The sequence below is a fragment of the Mirounga angustirostris genome, unplaced genomic scaffold, assembly GCF_029215605.1.
Source record: "Mirounga angustirostris isolate CCGP_5_RB_7025 unplaced genomic scaffold, mMirAng1.0.hap1 SCAF_6, whole genome shotgun sequence".
NCBI lineage: Eukaryota > Metazoa > Chordata > Mammalia > Carnivora > Phocidae > Mirounga > Mirounga angustirostris.
In genome coordinates this window covers 39,894,601-39,909,561 of record NW_026991714.1, presented here as the reverse complement: position 1 = coordinate 39,909,561, position 14,961 = coordinate 39,894,601, and the positions used below count along the sequence as shown (strand labels likewise).

Sequence of the window (14,961 nt, the reverse complement as noted above, 5' to 3'; positions counted from 1 at the left end):
ATATGAATATCCTTACTCTCTTGAAGTGTCTGGTATATATTGGTAGTGGAGAAGACAGGGAATTGCAGAAACTCAAGTTTTTCTGCACACCCGACTGAGGTTGACCTAGTTGCCCAAGTCTGCTCTGTGTGTACCTGGTTGGGTCTCTGGGGCAGGCACAATGCAAGGTAAGTGTTAATTACTGCTTCAGTTTAAGGCTCCCATTAAAGCATGAAAGAAGCAGATGAATTCTATATTTCTGGATAAAAATCAGAGATTATCCTAAAACCATTAGACAAATTATGCTAGATGCAAAGTCTCATTTCTCTATATTCAACCTTCTCCTTAGACTATTCTGCTTCATTCTGCTTTATTACTCATATTATACAGCAGAAGAAGTAAACACCCTCTGCTTTAAGGGTGAGAACAAGTGAAATAATGTATATGAAAATGTTTTGAAAAGAAAATGGCACTATATAGATGCAAGATAATACTTTCTTTAATAGCCACTGCTGACATTCTCCCAAATACATAGTGACTTTCCACTTAGTAAATCTGACAGCTAGATTGTTATTTCATATCTGTGATGTGGAAACATTGCTTAAGCCAGTTTAAGCAGTAGTGTAAGAATGATGGTTCTGCCAAGTGCTTTGCACTTGTAACAAATGAACACAATAAATCAAATCATCAAAATACACTGTCCACATAAAACTTTGGTTTTTGCAGGCACTATAGAAAGATGTCATAGGAAATATCTTGAAGATGAACATTTCCAGTCCTTAAACTCTCAAAAAAACCCATATCTGCTGAGAATGATTATGCTGATTACGGTGGGTTCCCTAAGATGATTAGACACAGGACGGAAGGGAAATTAATTAGTGATAGCCAATCCAGTGTTTCCACTGTCTTAACCATTGAGGACTGTAGACGGTCAAATTGATTTTACCACCTAACACATCTAAATCATCTAAAAAAAATCATTATTTTCGATTTGTACATTCTGATTGCCTTACTCATTCTTTCATTGCACTTGTAGAAGTTTTGCTTAACAATTTTCAATATATTAGGAGCCCACTAAGTGAAGAATAGATATTTCTATCGTGTCACATCTTTGGGTAGCATTTAGCACAACCAAGGAATTTAGATTTTTTTTTATTATTATTATGTTATGTTAATCACCATACATTACATCATTAGTTTTTGATGTAGTGTTAAGGAATCTAGTTTATTTTAAACAGCTAGAATGACTAGAACCACATAGTCAGAAAGGCCCCTAGAGCTCATGTAGTTTAGCCATCCTATTGCACTCTTACTATAGGCCAAGCATGGCACAAATTGTCTCATTTAATCTTTACAGTAGTAATTCTAAGGAGGAAGAATTGTTAACTCCATATTACATATGAAGAATCAGAAACTTAGAGTTTCTCCAGGTCACATAGTTTATAAGCAGGGGGTCTGGAATTCCAAGAAATATTTGTCTGACTCCAAATACTTGCTTTCCCCTCCATTTTGAATCTCCTTATCTATATCATATCACCAGTGGCAGGGAGCTCATTTCTCTTGGTACAGCAAATCTTGAACAGTTCTGGCTATAGATCTTTCTGATGTCAAGCAACTAACTAGAAAAAAATTATAACACGCCATAAAAATTCAAGTTATAATTTGTCATCAGTAACTACATCCCAATCATTCTGGAGGGCGGAGGGGTTCTAAGCTGACATCTTCCTTTTGAAGATAATCTTCAAAATCTTAATCATTCTACCATATATCACTGACTGGCTTTCATTAAATAATCATATGCCTTAGGACTTCTCTAATATTGCATCATTTCTTGATTGAGTTCCCAGAATTCTACATAATAAATCCAGATAATGTTACCCTGAAAAAGTGTTTGTGCAGATGATATCAACAAACCTTCTAATTCTTAAGAGAGCTTCCAAACAGTTCCTATAGAATATCTTATTCTAATGAGAATTATATTCTGACAGATCTGCCTGTATAAATTATATGTAAAATATACCTCTATATTTTAGGAGACAGAACTGACCTGTTAGCGGGATAATTTAAGCTTATCCAAATGCTATATATGATATTTTATATATGATTACCCCCAAAGTATTTTACCTTGATGATAATTGTTGCTTAGTTACACTTCCTGTCAGTTCCTACCCAAAGGATCCTACCACCACTTCTAACAAGATGTGATAAAATCACCTGTATAGCATTCTTGCTACTTATAGTAGCAGAAGGACATGTATTCAGTTTAACAAGTATCCATGGCAAGTGATCTAGAACAAAATTAGAGAACCACAACAGTGTTATCTGGCATCATAGAAGATAGAAATGGCAGCTCTAATAAATCTGCCTCACCTCTCTAGCTCTCTTCCATTGAGTGCCTTTCTCTGTGTTTTCTGCTTCTCTCCTGTCACTCCAGGAACACTTGGTTTGACTCCAAAATTCTCTTCATCTACTTGCCTCTCGGTTTGTTTTCATGCTCCTTACGCCTAAAAAATGATCTCCCCCATTTGAGGGTTTGGCCAATGTCTTGGCTTACCCACCAATCTTCAGCAGAGGGGACTCCAAAATAGCTAATTACAAATCCAGTGCTACAAATTAACACCTGGAAATTACATCCTAATTGGAAATCAGCTGACATTTTATATACTGAATTGCTCCCAAAACTTTATATCCCTTCAAATAAACAACGAGTTTTTGAACTCTTGTATTTGAAAAGAAAAACAACCAAGAATAGAAAATGATGAGAAATTTGATTTTTAAAGAAATTCTTTATTGAAAGTAGTAATGCAATGTAACCTCATTATGCAGTTCCTGTTAAACAGAATTCAATCACATTCATGGATAAGTTAATAAAGTAGAATCCTGATATGAAATGATTACTGTACACTCAAGACATTTGTCCTATTACCCAACACCAGCATATATACATTCAAAAACTATCTATTAAGTATATACTCTGCCAGGCACTGAAGATGGACTTAGCTATGTTGAATATTTACATAGAGTTATGCTATTGAAGAACTTGATTCACATTTCCAAGATCATAATCCTATTCCTATGGAGTAAAAAATCTCTTACATAGAGACATCTAAATAGTTTTTCAAACAAAACTACTAACCAAATAAATATAGAAATGAACAAAGAAGCCTCAGTTCCCAAGTTTTAGTGTAAACTATCATAGCTTTTCTTCCCCATTTCCAAGATTCTGAGCTATCTCTTCCCTAGTAAACAAATAAGATTCACTGAGGAAATAACTATATAACTAATATTCTGAGTAAATTGCAAATAACATGTGTCAATCTATATGTGGAAAAATTGATTACAAGACATAAACCAAAGCAAAGATAGTTTAAATGACCAGAGTCCAAACGTAATGGAATGTGTAGATACTTAGGTTCATCATCTTTGCATTGCCAGAATCAATACATCACACAATAAAAGCCTGATATAACATGTCTATTATATAAAACATGCCCACATGAACGTGTAATTTATTTCAGTGTTGCAAGGTCATGGAAAAAATTCCAGTAACTAACCCTCTGTTGGAACCACCCAATGAGTTTAATTACAGACTTGTCTATGAAGACTCCCTACATCAAACATTCGCTTGGAAATCTACCCCACGTACTCCAGAAATTTTGAAAACAAACGAGGTACTTGATTCTTGCTAAGATACTTACAGTAGAAGTTCCTTTTTGCTTGTGGGTTCATCATTTGGGGATGTTTTCATCAGGAGTCATCATGCTTTTGATCTTGAATGCCGTTCTTCCACCAAGGTTTCTTGTCCGTAATTTCCAAAACAGAGTCCCTTGTACTAACAAGCCATCGTCCCATACTGTTTCCTTTCTTGTGTGAAAGTTACCCTGTAGATCGATTTCCTGTCCAAAAACCCTCCAAAATGAACCAACACTGCTGTACGCCAGTGAAATGTGCTACTCAAATACTCTGTCTTAGCAGTTTGGTTCAGAAAGAAATTCCCTGATTGAAACGAGGAATTAGATCCTGGTTGCTCCAGGGAGCTTAAGAGACAGACGTTTCTTCCTCATGAAAGAGCCTATTAAAATGTGCCGGCGTCATTTATTCTCACTAGTCTGTGGCTTGAGTACTATTGCCCACGAAGCCTCCACATACTGTGTGCTTCCTGAAGACCCTCCCAATTGCCACGGTAACAGTATCCCAACTATATTTTAAAATCAGGCTTAGTATGCTTTGAAGTACATAATGTTTTCCATTCCTGAAAGGACAAAGAGATCTACATTGTCAAAGTTTATTTTTAAGCTCATGTGCTTGCTAAGCGCAGTGGCGAATGGGCTTTCCGTGCCTGTACTACCATCGCTGGAACCTATTAATGCAAACAGATGAATCGCTGGCTTGCTTCCACAGAGGCTTTTCTTTCTTTCTTTTAAACCTTATCTAAATTGCCTTGATTATAATTTTTTTTTAAATCAAGAATGCTATCAGTTTTCTGAGCTTGCTTGTTTTAATTTTATCAGTACAGAAGCCATGTGAGAAAGGCAAATAAGAGGAAGGTTTCAAATAGCTTTGGCTGAGATAAGAAAGTAATTGGAGGTAGATTCTGTGTCTGGAAGAAGTTTGAGGGACATGTGGAGACAGTAAAAATGACATTTTTTTTTAAATAAAGGAACCAACGATAAAGAATGAAAGACAATGATAAATAATGAAAGGGTGACAGAAGAGAGGAAGTAAGGTGGGAGAGAGAGAAAGAGGGAGAGACAGAGAGAGAAAGAGAGAGAGAGATGCCTTGACTATTAGCAACAATTCTCATGTATTTTCTTATTGTTGGGAAAGCAAATTGCTCTGGTTTGTATAACCCCCTACCAGTCTGCTCAACCCACCAAAATTAGCCCACATGTCATCTAATACCAGACTAAGACTTGTGGAAACACATTATTGCTCTATTAAAGCCATAACAAAATACAGCTGAGCAGTGAACATTAGGTGGTAGGGTGACCCTGAGGTAATACAATCCGTATTACGGAATTTCTAGCCCAAATTTTAAACATCTGGTTTTGATATGATAACAAATGTGATAATGTACATTAAATACCAGTATTCAAGTAACATAATCCTTCCATCTGACTCAAACAATGAATGCTTTTCAAATCGTTCGAAAGGGAGATATTAGGTAGACAGACACTTACACTTGTGCACAGACCAACAATGACCCTCCCGTGCACAAACACACATGTACACACAACGCAAGAGCATATAAACTGTCAGTTGACTTTCCAGAAATAAGAGTGGGTTTTTGCCCCCACCCCCTGCTGTCCTCTCTTTTCAGGAACCCCTTTGCACAATTGCTCTAGATTGCAGGAGACTTGGCTGAGATTGGGAGGAAGGGAAGGGAAATGTGAAAAACAATAATGCTAATCGGACCAGACAGAGATGTGGACCCTGACCTTTGCTTCATTAGTACCATTTCATGCTATCATCTGATCAAGTCCCCATCCAGCCCCTCGCAGCTTGATAAATAAACGACATCAGATTATCCTTATCCTGTTTTACTTTCATGAGAAAGAGCTTCTATATTATAAATCCAAATATTACCATGTTATTAGATGTCCAATAATTCAGTGCTTTAAATGTTGCTGGAGTCCAGGAGTTAAGATCCCTTTAAATGAGCACCTTAGAATTAGACCAGTTGGTGGAAGAGTACTAATCATGAGCATTTGCTGACCTTTTATGTTTGCATAAGAGGTTGAGAGAGTGACCTGGAGGATGGAGAGGGTGCGTGGAACCTGCAGGGATGAAAGTTAAGTTGGGAACAATGAGTGGGTGATTAGCATGGGGTTAAGAGATAAGGAAGAGGCTAATGTTGACGGAAGCCTCGTGTATTTTGGAAAGGAAAGCTTGTACGGTAGTGTATCATGCAATCCACTTCCATTTATCAAACATCTACTATGCCCCCAGGCACTGTGCTAAGAACACAATTTTGTATGTTAAATGCACCAATATAAATTTGTACAACGTAGAGAGATAGCAAAGATGAGGAAGTGGTTAATTAAGTTTGGCAAGATAAAGGTTGATGTCTGAGCGGCATGTGGGAGACGATTGGAATTTGCTAGGCAGACAAGAGGTGGTAGGACATTCCAGACCATGCATCAGCATATGCAATAGTGAAAGAACAAAATTATTCTCAAAAACACAAATGAGGGGCATTGCTGGGTTTTAAAATTCCAGTGAAATTTCAGAATGGGCAAGATAATTTGGTCCAGCTTTCTTCCCCCACACTTGACCATGTGAGCCATCTAAGGGGAGGAACGAATTCTGGTGCACTGTGGTATCACCTAATTCCTGGCACATAATGAATTGACTGATTCACAGATAGCATTTCACTCTGCCCCTCAGCAAAGACTGTTCGGTAGGAGTCCGTCTTGCTCCAGCGGTATTCTGTGTTCTGTTTCTTCTCCCAGTTAAGAGGAAGCCTCATTCAAAGTATGTCTGAACATGAGGAATATTGGAAATGTATTCACTCCCTTGTTTCCTCCTGATGTTCAAAGCTTCATGAGTCAGGTGAATGGTATTTGAAGGAGCCGGCAGAAAATAAAAACCCCAAGTGCTTTTTCTTGGTTTGAGCCAAACCCGAACCTTTTCAAAGGCGTGAAAACATGCAGCTACATTGGTTTGGTTTTCCCTTCCTGGGCCGCTCTTCTTCCTGGTGCTGGCCAGCACCACACAGAAGTCTTGCGACATGAGCCATTTCCACGGAATTGAAAATTCTGCCAAAAACAAGAGGGATTGGAAATTTCGTGAGAATGGTTATTCTTAGGAGCTTTCCATCCCAGATTCCTAACTCATGTGGCTCCGATAAGCATCTAAAATGCACTGCCAAACCTTCTGAGGTCCCTAATGCACTTATTTCTACTCACATTTCTGCACAGAGACTCCAAAGTTACAGTGAAGGCAATGGTTTGTTGGGAAATTGCTTCTGTATGTCTGCCCAAGGTCCCCTACCTATGTGGAAATGGGTTTGGAATGCCATTTACAACACAAACATGTTCGATTTTTAGATGAGACATGTTTACCTTCTTCCAAATCAAAACAACCTACCCCAAAGCGACCCTTCAACTATTTTCTTTGTTTTGTTGTTTCTGAGCAACTTCAAAATGTAAGAATATTTTTTTCTTAGCATGTTGTTAAGTGTGTAGCTACGCAAGCTCTTCCCACACATAGACTCATTTTTCATGAGAAGACTACATCCTAAACTCAACCAAAATCTCACTTACTGGGACACCATATCAGTTAGTCATTGCTGTGTAACACCCCTCCTCCAAAACTCAAATGGCTTCAAACAATAGGCATTTATTATTGTTAATTTTCGTACAGGTCAGCATGACAATTCTGGTCTCATCTGGACTCATTTGTGCATCAGCTGCAAGTCAGGTAAGTGACACTGTGATCTTGTCTGGGTTCTTCAATGTGTTTGAAGGTCAGCTGACTGCAGGCTGTGATGTGGGAAAGCCCCAGCTGGGACCACTGAGCTCGTCTTGTGTTCTTACTTGTATATATCTCTCATGTCCTTCTAAAAGGCTAGCCTAGGTAAGTTCTCAGGCCAGCTTGAGTATGGTTTCAAGGCAATCAGAGAGGAGGTGGAAATGTGCAAGTGCACTTTAAAGCCTCTGTTTGGGTCAACTTGTTAGGATCACATGGGCCAAAGCAAGATACAAAGCAAGCCTGGACTCAGTCTTGGGGGGTATCTACTACCAAAGAATGTGGATACAGGGAAGCATGGAAAATTGGGGCCACTCATGCAAGCTATCTACCACAGGTCCACTGAAATTAGAGTCAGTCATACTGAATCACTTCGATGGATATCAGTGTGACTCAAACATAAGAGTTGTAGAGTTCACTTTTGGTACCAAGCAAGAAGAGGGAAACCAAACTCCAACTGGAGTAGGTGGAAAGTGTCCCAAGAAAGAAAAGGCAACACATCAACATGGCAGCTGTGGCAGAGGCAGAGTTGGAGTATGGCCAGAGACAGCAATGAGGAGCACATAAGAGCCCAACAAAACCACCAAGCACGGTGAAACCAAAGTTAGCCAACACTAACAACAAGTTAAAAGATGAACACTTGGGTGACATCTCTCTGGATTAATTTTCTTGAAGATGGTTGTTTGAGTAGGAGAGCAGTTACAATTGCCTACAGAAGACAAGAATGATAGGCATGGACATAATGGGAGTGAGGAAAGGGGAGAGCACCAGCATCAAGGGTACCCTTGCATCAAGGTGAGGACTCTTCTAGCCAATAGACACTTCCAACCAACACTTTCAGCCTCAGAAGACTGAACATCTAGTATGGTCATACATTAAAATGTTACCCAATATTTCCTGATTTTTAAAACCCTTTGAAAAATATCTGTAGGCATGATTTGCCCCCACAGGCCACTGGTCTGCAATTCCACATGTAGAGGTGTCATTTCCATGGGGCAATCTCTATCTATCTTAAACAGATTCTCCACATTCATGTATTCAGGGCCTACATTAACAAACTAGAACAAATGATTTGCAATTAGAATATAAATAAGTAATGCAGAAATGCTTGAATCATTCTAGAGTACCAAACCCACAGTTAAAGGGCTCCCAAAGATATTTTTATCTCCTGAAAGCTTTTGAGTTTCAGGAGTTTGTATTCTTGGGCGCCTGGGTGGCTCAGTTGGTTAAGCGACTGCCTTCGGCTCAGGTCATGATCCTGGAGTCCCAGGATCGAGTCCCACATCGGGCTCCCTGCTCGGCGGGGAGCCTGCTTCTCCCTCTGATCCTCCTCCCTCTCATGTTCTCTGTCTCTCATTCTCTCTCTCTCAAATAAATAAATAAAATCTTAAAAAAAAAAAAAAAGGAGTTTGTATTCTTCCATTCTCTATATGGAAGTCTAGTGGGTACTTCCATAATATCACTCCAAAGTTAATTGCCCCTTATTTTTAAAATCAACTAACCTGTGACTTTATTACATAATAACTTTCTGTTATAAGTATACTTTATTTTGATCCCTCACATTGTTGATTTCTAGAATGCACTTTTCATACACAGATCTCTTCCTATAGCATCTAGAAAATATATTTACAATTAAGCACTTATAATTCTCAGTCTTGTTTACCTGAAAGATTATTATCCACACTGCAGGTTTCTGGATTTCAAGTTTATTGATTCAACTTCTTTACTTGCGCTGTTCAGGCTTCTTACCTCTTTTCGTTTACTTCTGTAGGCAGCCTGGAGGGAAGATATTTGAAACCCCAAGACCTAACTATTTCTTTTGCTCTGGGAGGACTTCTCTTCCTGGGAAGGCATCTGATTCTTGGCATTTTTTGCAGCACCATCTTGTCTATTTCCAGATAAGCATGATTTTACTGCAAGTGAAATCCTAAGGGCAAAAGAGAGCTGAACAGGTAAAGGTGGTTTTCTTTGGCTTCCTAAGCCAAATCTCCTAAAGACATCTTCATTACTCTGTTTTCAGACTTTTACTTGGATCTCAGCAAATACAAACACCCACTCCAAAGCTCAGCATATTTTTAAATTCTATTCCATAGAAACTTATACATACCTCTTTTTCCTCCTTCAGTGCAGAAATCTGAGAATGCATTATACTGTATATTATGTTAATACTATTGCTGTGTCTGGATACATATATTTGAGTTGCATTATACACATCTTATGCCCCTATCTATATTCTCTTGGCTCTACCTTGGCTCTCTTTCCCAGACCCTCAGCAACTTCTTCCATCTCAACTGCTGATAGATCTTGGAGTCTGAAGCATGATTTTATATCTGAGGCCAAACAAACAACATGTCTGGAGTCCTGGTTCCTCCCACTATTTCCAGACTTAGAAACGAAAGCACATATCACATGGAGTAGGATCTGGCTTCCCCAAAGCTGCCAAAGGGACCAGGTGATAGAACTTCTTTAGTATTGATGAGTCAACTCCCATGAAGCAAACTGAGACCAACTGAAAGCAGAAGATGAAGGAGAGCTGTCAGATAAATATCATCTCACTTCTTTCCCCAGATGGGCTTTTAGATGCAGGATTTTGCCATGCTGTCTGTCCAAACAATGCCAAACATGGTCAAGCAGGTGCACAGCTGATGGAATGGCTGTCCCTTTGTGGGTCTTTGTGAAGTACTGGTCAGCATGCTAACACATCATCTTGCATTTGCTTCCCACTGCTCTCTGCCACACTTCTTCTTTTCTCACTCTAGTTACCCTGGGATTCTCTTCCCAATAAAGCATTGGCACTTAAACCTTGTGTCAAACTTAATTTTCAAGGGAATCCAGGGAAGGACATCTGTGTATGTATATATATAATTATATATATTATTACAAATATAGTTTATATATAAATATATAGTTATATATAATTATATAGAGATATATATGACTTATCATATATATAATCATTTATTTCCCTTTACTACTCTGCATAAAATGCCATACCACATAAAATCCTTAAGCACTGTACAGTGACATTACGACACAAAGTATTAATATGAAGAATTTATGAATCCCAGAGGTTCTTTTATGGTTTTGTTCTGCTTTTTGCTAGTGGAAAAAAGCTTTACACAAGGGTAATAAATACGAACTTTGTAAGATGCCAGCCATAAACTTTGGGAAATGATCAGTAACAACACTGATTCTTTAGGAAAATAGGGTTTGAGAATCTCGAAATTACATATAAATGAGAAGAGCACCTTGAAGACTTTCACCTTAAAATGTTTTTTCTTGAAATGTGGTGAGGCCTGAAACCAAAGCTCTGCTTTAATTGCTCAGCTAATAGCAGCAGCATATTTTAAAATAAATGTCCACTTGGCAGTTCTTACATGTGTGCTATTTTATGTCACATTGGGTGGATGACAAAGTAAACTCGTAACACCATTTGCATTATATTTTCACAGCTTAGCGAAACAATACAGCCTATTTAAATGATTTTGCTTTCATCCTTCTTATCGCTCAATTCTAAATAAAAGCATGCATATTCTAAGTAAAGGCAATGCCCCCAGAGGCATCAACCCCCTCGCTTGTAGGTACGAACAAGGGTTTGATGAGAGCAGGCTTCCGCCAGTGGCTGTAGAAAGAAATGGGCACTTAAGAGAAGATGCTGTTGTCATGAGATCCGCCCACATGGAAGCGAGGCTGAGAGGATAGGCACACAGACATCAGAGACGCCAGATACCATTTCAGTAGTTAAAAAGCAGGGCCAGTTTTCTCTTCGGCATTCTTCTATTTAATATAGCATATACTTGAAATTGTAGTCTACTTCCAATGCCTGCTGGACACACTTTCCCCCCAGAAATCTTACTGAAGTGAACCTTCAATCCAATGCTATACCTTTGTGAGCCCAAAGGCCCCCAGCCTTGCCTTCTGCAGATTCCTGACAGTTGATATTCCTAAGTATTTCTGTTTCTTGGCCTACTGCCTAGAATTGCAGAGTCCAACCTCTACACCAGTTTCCACTGAAGCACTATGTGAGTTGAGTAGATTTAAGACTAAAGGCATCAGGAGAGGATCGCAGTCACACTGCCTTGCGGTCTGCTATCTCGCCCACTAGACTCCTCATACCCCTTCCCATTCCATGCCTTGAAGTCAGCTGACAAATGCGGCCCATTTTCTCTCTCACACAAAACAGGTCCATCCGTACTTCGTTCTTAGAAGCTTGCCTTTGCCTAACAAAATTGGTTTTGTACCTGTAAAGAGTCTTCATATAAGCCACTAATTTTTTTCTCCATTTCATTAAATAAGAATATAAAATTTTCTCTATGTGACTCATAAAACTATTTTTGAAAAAAAAGTGTGGTCATAAACATTTTATTTTTCCTGAACTATCCCTTGCACAGAATATAATGCCCATGGTAGACTAGCTCAATTCCCCCTTCTATTTATTTTATTTTATTTTATTTTAAGATTTTATTTATTTATTTGAGAGAGAGAGAATGAGAGAGAGCACATGAGAGGGGGGAGGGTCAGAGGGAGAAGCAGACTCCCTGCCGAGCAGGGAGCCCGATGCGGGACTCGATCCTGGGACTCCAGGATCATGACCTGAGCCGAAGGCAGTCGCTTAACCAACTGAACCACCCAGGCGCCCTCAATTCCCCCTTTTAAATGCTTACATAATTCAAGGTATTTTTCCCCTTTAAAGTCATTATATTTATAGTTTTCTCTTTATTTTTTATGATTTTTGATTAATGTATGTCTCTTCCCACTAGGATGTAAACTCAAAGAGGATAGCAACCAAGTGTATCTTGCTTGGTACTGAATCATCGGTATCTGGTAATTAGCCTGGTACAAATGTAGATGATCAATGCATTTGTTCAATGAATGAATGAAATTATATCTGCAAACTTATTAATTTCATCTTGCATATGCCCAAGAAAAAATTATAGAGAAAAACAAAAACCAAAGGTCCATAAAAGTGAATTGTCTTGCCCAAGTTCACACAGTTAATTGATAGCAGAGTGTTTTAATAAGTTTGCCATGCCTGTCGCTCAGCCTTCTTGTGATTTTAGACTGTAAATTCATTGTCATATTACATTTATAAGCAGTCTTATAAAACTAGTATTTTTTTCTCAAACCCATATGCATGACTAAAGAAATATCAGTGAAGTCTGGTCACAGGATTCCCTGATTCTTTATTTTTTTTTTGTAGTTTTATGGTTTTATTAACACAAATACAACGTGCACATAAGCTGTCTGTCTATTCACTTTCTTCGCCGCACAGCCTGGCATTGGAATTGGTGACTCTTGATGGCCAGCTGAGCTGCTCTTTCCACAACGGCTTTGTGGTTCTTGGAGGAGAACACTCTGAGCAATCTCTGCACAGTGAGAGTTGTTGCACGTCAGCAGCACTTCCAGCTCCTTGACACTGTGAACGAGGAACTTCCGGAAGCCACTGGGCACCATGTGCTTTGTTTTCTGGTTGCTCCCGTAACAAATGTTAGGAGTCAAGATCTGGCCCTTGAATCTTCTGTGCTCCCTATTGCCAGTGCTTCTGGGTTTCTGCCAGTCACGCTTAATTTTGACATATCTGTCTGACTGGTGCCGGATGAATTTCTTGGTCCTCTTTTTAATGACCTTGGGCTTCACCAGAGATCCGAGGGTGGCCATGATGCCAAGTAGGAGACGGCTGCCACCTCCATAGGCAGCTCTGAGGAAAGAGGATCCCTTGACTCCTATTTTCCTGTTGAGAGATACCAAATTAGTTTATATCTTACACTGATAAATGATATTTTGTGCCCATCCCTCCCACCCCTGCCATTGGAAATCAGTACCTTAAAATGCCTCCGTTATTTCCACTGGAGCTTTTAGTGATTTAGAATCATTCCTCAGATACACCAGACTGCACCAAGAGCTGTTTCCACTTCTCAAGAACACATGGAACAAAATGGTGCAGGTGGACAAACACTCATAAGGTCTTGTAAAAACAACTATGTAGGGCTGTCAGTCCCCTCTGAGACTTCAAAGAGCCCCAGAAATTCAGGTAAAAGTACAAGGAGAGTAAAAAACATCTTACCTTATTACCCAACACATCTTAAAAGAAGTTGTATTGAAATATAAATTTCTCCTTGGAGCTTGAGGAGAGATACATTTATTTTCTTATTGTTTTCTAGTCTAAATGTACCGGTGGAGCTGCCAGGGTGGATAGCTTAGGAGGTCAAGAGAGAAAGCCTGCAGCTCCAGGGTCTGTGTGGAGTCTGCTTCTGTCGGCAAGGTTTGAGAAGAGGAGAGGGAAACCAGAAGTTGTCATCTGAGAGGCTGTAATTCAAATCTATGTCACTACCTAAGTATTACACGATTTGTTTTAAGATAGAGACTGCAAATATGAAAGCCCTCTCACATTTGTTCACCCTTGACATCTCTCCCAGAGACTTGTATACATGTTATTCCCAACATTCACAACATGCAATAAAACTTGACTATTTTGCACAAAGTAAAGGAAGATCATGCTCCTATAAGGGATATAGACATTATACTCGATTAAATGTGTTCATTATTCTCTGAAAACTTGCTTACACATTTTAAATGGCAAATCTTCTTTTTGTGGATAAACCTCAACAGAACCCTTGCACCAAAGATTTCAAGTTAGTGTGGCTAACGTCAATGGCATTTGCTGTGAATAATCTCTAGCAAGTGATCCCCACCTGTGAGCCTATTCTTTCTATACAAAACCATTTAGAATTTACTGGATTGCTTGCACTCCCATGAGAATACCATGAATTACTTCTCATTGGAAAAGATCATTTTTTAAAGGTCTGTAATGATGAGAAAACTATTGGGGCAACTTGTGTCTGCTACTGCAGAGGATAGGATAATTTCTCTCTTTCCCTCGCTTTCTTTTCTTCTATACTTACACTCTGGTTTCCAAAACCAATGGTACTTAAAAAAAAAAAAAACAAAAAACCCAGAACTATAATGGCCCTCCTTTGTAACTTGTTCCATATGTTTGACATGCTTCATAAAATAATTCCACATTAGTTTCCCTAGCCTAGTGTTTGGATCGTGACATCTGTTTTTTTCCTCTGTTTTCATGATTTATTTTGGTGTCCATGTGAACTTGCTCTATAACAGTAAAAGGAATTTGCTTAGATTCCCTTTTCCTAGAATGTCTCCTGGTGCCTTGCTGACCCATCAGGCTTCCTGTCCAAGGAGATGTCACACAGTCACTATCAAGCTAACTCTGCCACTTCCTAGTGTATGAACTCACAGAAGTCACTTGATCTCTCTAGACCTCAATTTCCACCTCTGTAAAATGGGGATAATAATAGTAGTAACTATTTATAGGGCTTTGGGGAAGGCTTAAGTAAGTTATTATATGTATATATTTATAAAGCACTTCAATTAGTGCCTGGCACATGGTAAGTGTTCATTTCTTTAGTTATTGAAGCCAAGGCACAAAGAAAGGCCTCCAAGGGATAGATTCCTCTTACTCTATGAACCCTTGATGACCTTCATTTATTCATT

At 38.9% G+C, this 14,961-nt stretch overlaps 1 protein-coding gene and 1 pseudogene across 1 annotated transcript in view; both read right to left on the bottom strand.

Annotated features, from left to right (window-relative positions):
* The window catches only part of KCNK2 (potassium two pore domain channel subfamily K member 2), a 216,162-nt gene extending 212,085 nt beyond the window's left edge, over nucleotides 1-4,077 (bottom strand). The window contains exon 1 of the mRNA XM_045876150.1: nucleotides 3,678-4,077. Within this exon, the coding sequence (XP_045732106.1) occupies nucleotides 3,678-3,711 (34 nt within the window). The 5' untranslated portion in view covers nucleotides 3,712-4,077. The remainder of the gene's footprint in view (nucleotides 1-3,677) is intronic.
* Nucleotides 4,078-12,697: 8,620 nt separating this feature from the next.
* LOC123845378 (large ribosomal subunit protein eL32-like) lies at nucleotides 12,698-13,107 on the bottom strand (annotated as a pseudogene).
* Between the last annotated feature and the right edge of the window lie 1,854 nt (nucleotides 13,108-14,961).